Source organism: Curcuma longa, unplaced genomic scaffold, assembly GCF_044706935.1.
Source record: "Curcuma longa cultivar G26 ecotype Majalengka, Jawa Barat unplaced genomic scaffold, ITB_CL_G26_1.1 contig_20597, whole genome shotgun sequence".
Lineage (NCBI taxonomy): Eukaryota > Viridiplantae > Streptophyta > Magnoliopsida > Zingiberales > Zingiberaceae > Curcuma > Curcuma longa.
Window position 1 is genome coordinate 1 of NW_027431420.1, and position 4521 is coordinate 4521.

The 4521-nt window shown below is 42.7% G+C and overlaps 1 protein-coding gene across 1 annotated transcript; it reads right to left on the reverse strand.

The window, feature by feature from the left end:
• Positions 1 to 3213: 3213 nt before the first annotated feature.
• Positions 3214 to 3773, reverse strand: LOC141817452 (dirigent protein 2-like). The gene has a single exon (XM_074705092.1). The coding sequence runs from the start codon at positions 3771 to 3773 to the stop codon at positions 3252 to 3254; it is 522 nt and encodes a 173-aa protein (XP_074561193.1). The 3' UTR covers positions 3214 to 3251.
• Between the last annotated feature and the right edge of the window lie 748 nt (positions 3774 to 4521).

The following is a 4521-nucleotide window of genomic DNA, read 5'->3' on the forward strand; positions in this document are numbered from 1 at the left end:
AACAAGTTACGTTAGGGTTATAGTTGAAACTTTGAGATTTACCTCAAGGTGATGTGAATATCTTCTTGACATCTCTCCTAGTGAACATTCTCGACTTTCCCATTATCCGTTTGATATAGTGTACCACCTCTCTAGCCGACATCTCTTCGTCACTGTCGGAGGATTCTTCTTGCTCGGACTCGGATGATGCTTCCTTCTCCTTCTTTTTCTTCTTGTCCTTCTTTTTACAAGTAAACTTATACCTTTCTCTTTTGTTGACAAGTTAGCTTGTTCATGTAATTCGAATTCACAAAATAACTCATCTAACTTGACAGTAGATAAACACTTTATAAGCATCAACCATCAATGTCCATAGAGTGATTCAGGGGAAAGCTTGAAGAACATACCTCACTAGATCGCGGTTGTCGATCTTCACCTATGACATGGAGACCGTTCACGATGTTGGGTTGCAAGGGTGCAAACATAGTCCCACATCTAAAGTACATGGAAAAGATCATGGGGTTAAAAGGACGGAAAGTATCTCCATTGGCATGAGGCCTTTTGGGGAGAGCCCAAGAACAAAGCCATGAGAGCTTAGGCCCAAAGTGGACAATATCATGCCATTGTGGAGATATTTTAATTCCATCCGAACTAACAAGTGGTATCAGAGCGAGACCGCTCTTCACCGGACTAACCGCCGGATGAGCCATGATCCAGATCTAACCATGTGCTTTGAACTTTAAACAAAGGAAGTGGGTGCTCCCGTGTCTGAATCAAGAGGACCAGACACCAGGTGAAAGTCCTAGTAGGTCGGGTGGACCGAGGGGCAAAAAGTCCTAGTTGCGACTAGGTGAAAGTCTTAGTAGGTCGGGTGGACCGAGGGGCAAAAAGTCCTAGTTGCGGCTAGGTGAAAAAGTCCTGGTGGGTCGAGGATTCAGACATCAACAACGACGTTGAGGTGGGCCTGTGGTCCTTTGTTTGAGGGGGGGATTGTTGGGTTGCAAGGGTGCAAACATAGTCTCACATCTAAAGTACATGGAAAAGATCATGGGGTTAAAAGGATGGAAAGTATCTCCATTGGCATGAGACCTTTTGGGGAGAGCCCAAGAACAAAGCCATGAGGGCTTAGGCCCAAAGTGGACAATATCATGTCATTGTGGAGATATTTTAATTCCATGCGAACTAACACACGATCTCCTTGAACCGCCTGTGCATCTGACTCACCGTCTCGTTTGGCTTCATCGTGAAGGATTGGAGTTGTCCAACCAAGAGATCTCTCTTGGCTCATCTCGATTCGCTTGAGCCTTTATTCAGTTCAATGAGTTTTTCCCAGAGTTCCTTGGCCAAATTGAATGGACCGACCTTGCTCAGTTACTCTTTGGAGAGTCCACACTGCAAGGTAGTCGTGACTTTCGTATTTGCTTGTGCCTTTTTGCATATGTCTTTGGACCAATCTTTTGTAGGAAGAGGCACTCTAGAAGCATCCCTCGGTTTCTCAAATCCATCTACAACACTAAACAAATTTTCAATATCGTTCATAAGATAGTATTCCATCCTACCTTTCCAATAGGCAAAGTCATTACCGTCGAAGTAGGGAGGTCATGCGGTACTGTAACCCTCTTGAAACGTCATTGATAGTTTCTCGGTTAAATGTTCTTCCGAAAAGAACCTGCTCTGATACCATTTGTTGGAACCGATGCGTTCGCTAGAGGGGGGTGAATAGGAATTTTCTTTCTTTCCTGCGAAATCGTTAGCGGAAGCAAAATAGCAAAAGCAAGATAAAGAACGCAATCGCTAACCCGTTGATTTACTTGGTATCCACCTCTACGAGATGACTAGTCCAAGGATCCACACACACAACACCTTTCCACTATGAAAACTTCTCCTTTTCAAAGAGCACATTGAAGGCAGAAAAATATTTACAAACAATCTCTCTTCCTCTTACAAAAATAAGTATTGAAGTATGGAGGAACAATATGAAAGACAACACTTGAAGATCTTACAGAGATGATAGAATGAAAACTGCACCTTCTCCAAGCTTTAATCTGTCATTTTATATTTTTCGCGATACCAGTTGACTTCCCCATGGACCAGTCGACTGGTGGGCTTCAACGACTACTTTAGATTATGTTTATTGCTCCAGCTGTCAGCCCAACGTTCGAATATCAATCGACTGATGGAGCCATTAGTCGACTGATCATCAGTCGACTGGTCAGTCGACTGATCATCAGTTGACTGGTCAGTCGACTGGTCAACTGGTCATCAGTCGACTGGTCAACTGGTCAGTCGACTGATCAGTCACCAAAGTCTCTGTGTGTTTCTGATCAAGACATCAGTCAACTGATGGCAGTGTCAATCGACTGGTGAAGCTGAAAATCCCCTTTCAGCTTCCTTCTTTATCCCTTAGCATTGACGCAAACCTTCAAACATCTTCCACAAGCCTCGTGCCCATCCTTGCACTTGCTTGAGATGTTTCCCTCAGCTTCATCGTGTTAAGTCTCCCTTTGCCAAGAGGCCGCGCCTCTGGGACTTCACTATTTGCCAAGAGGTCGCACCTCCGGGACTTCACCATTTGCCAAGAGGCTGCGCCTCCGGGACTTCACCATTTGCCAAGTCTTCAAACTTGAACTTTCTTGTATACTCAAATCACACATGTTAGATCACCAATATTGCCTAATTTAAATTCATTTTAGCTAAACATTAAAATCCAATTCCACTTGGGGCAAGATGGCACCAACAGCTTCTAATAAAAATGGATGTTTTTTTTTGCCTAAGAATAATAACATGGGTAAATTAATAAAGTGTGCATGGTTAATAAGAAGAATATATATTAATTACTAAGCTGACTAAGATTAATTAGATACCACGTTCCTTTTGTTTTTTTTTTTGATGAATTAGGTGGTAGGTTGCTGAACTATTAGTCAAAAAAAAAAACCATTAAAAATATTCGACTTTAATTTATTAGCAGAAAATAAAAAAAAATCCAATGATTATCCAAATTAAAATATCAAAGCTAAAATAATTTTGATTACATATTTTAAAAACTGCTTTAGTGCAGTTTTAATTAAAATTATTCTAAATATTTTATAAATTAAATTATAGATAAAATACTATTTTAATAAATTTTAAAATGTGATACTAAAATACACCCTTTTAATTTTTGGATATTTTTAAAATGACTCCTCTCTCTTTACTAATAAGTTTATATATGGCAATTTTAAAGTATGGATTTATTTGCTTATTCATCGCCACGTGGCACTACATGAGGTCAATTAGTGGTGTAAAATATAAGCATCGAATTCCAGCAGAAACCGCCCCGCCGGCGCCGTCAGCGGCCTGCTCACTAGGTACCCGGTCGCCGACTGGAATATTCCGGTGCCCCCGACGATGCTCCGCTCCGACGTAATCGCGGCGCCTTCGACCACCGACCGCCCCGCCACCGCGAGCGAACTGCCGTTGAGCTCCCCGCCGGTGAACACGAGGCTGAAGATCGTGAGGAACGCGACGTGGCCGGCGAGGGAGGAGGCTTCGGCGCTCAAGCCCTGCGCGCGGCCGATGGGCATGGAGCCCGCATCAGGGCCCTCTCGGAGCACGTCGTCGTAGACTCCCACGTAGCCGAAGGCGGAGGGGTCGTCGCCCCCAGCGGCCGCGACGTTGGTGGCGCCGGGGTCCCCGGCGGCGAAGATCTCGTGGAGGAAGAAGTGGAGGCGGGTGGAGGTGGGTAATTGGGCTGCCGACGGCCGAGGCGCTGAGACGAGGAGGAGGAAGAGGAAGAGGAAGAGGGGAGAAGCCATTGAATTGTGAATTGCGATAATGGCTCAAATTTCTGGTTTAATAAATAAAGCAATTAAACAATTAATTCGTTAAGCTAAAACCTATAATAAATAATTAATTAAGCATAAACATGGATCTTTAGCTTAATCAATGATTTAAATATTACAAGCTTTTCTATGTGTAATAGAAGAAGTGCCATTTTTCCCACGAGAATATTAAAATAAATGAGCAAGTCGAAGGCTTCGAGGAATTAGAGAAAAATAAATCAATAAAAAAACTCGAGAAGGCATCGTAAGAGAGTGGGAGTACTTACCAGCCTTACAATGATTCGAATGATATTTAATATAATTTATTATTAGTTTTTTAATGAAATTTATGCATCTAAGATAATTTTTAAATTGTGCATCTGAACGCCATGGTGCAGCTAACTTTGGCACTTGGTTTGAAGTCCCCGGGGCAATGGTGTCATAGTAGGATATTCAAGTTATCATTCAGGTACCTGCGGTTTAATCCCCATCTACGGCGCGTTTGTAGGGATGTTGGGCGTCTGAGGTAGCCGGTGGGAAACTTCCATAGAACTGTACCGATCACTCTCAGAGATAGTCATTGAAACTAACTAGAATTTATCACTTTTTTTTTGACACTTAGTTTGACAAACATTAAGATGAAATTTGGATATTCAATGTCGAGTGTTCCTCGTTGTCCTTGGGTCCAACGAATAGAGTTCTGTCCAAGATTAACATGTGATTAGAGGACATCAGTCTTGTG

Excerpts from the sequence above, each read along its gene's own strand:
- LOC141817452 (XM_074705092.1), bottom strand. The coding sequence starts at position 3,773 with ATGGCTTCTCCCCTCTTCCTCTTCCTCTTCCTCCTCCTCGTCTCAGCG.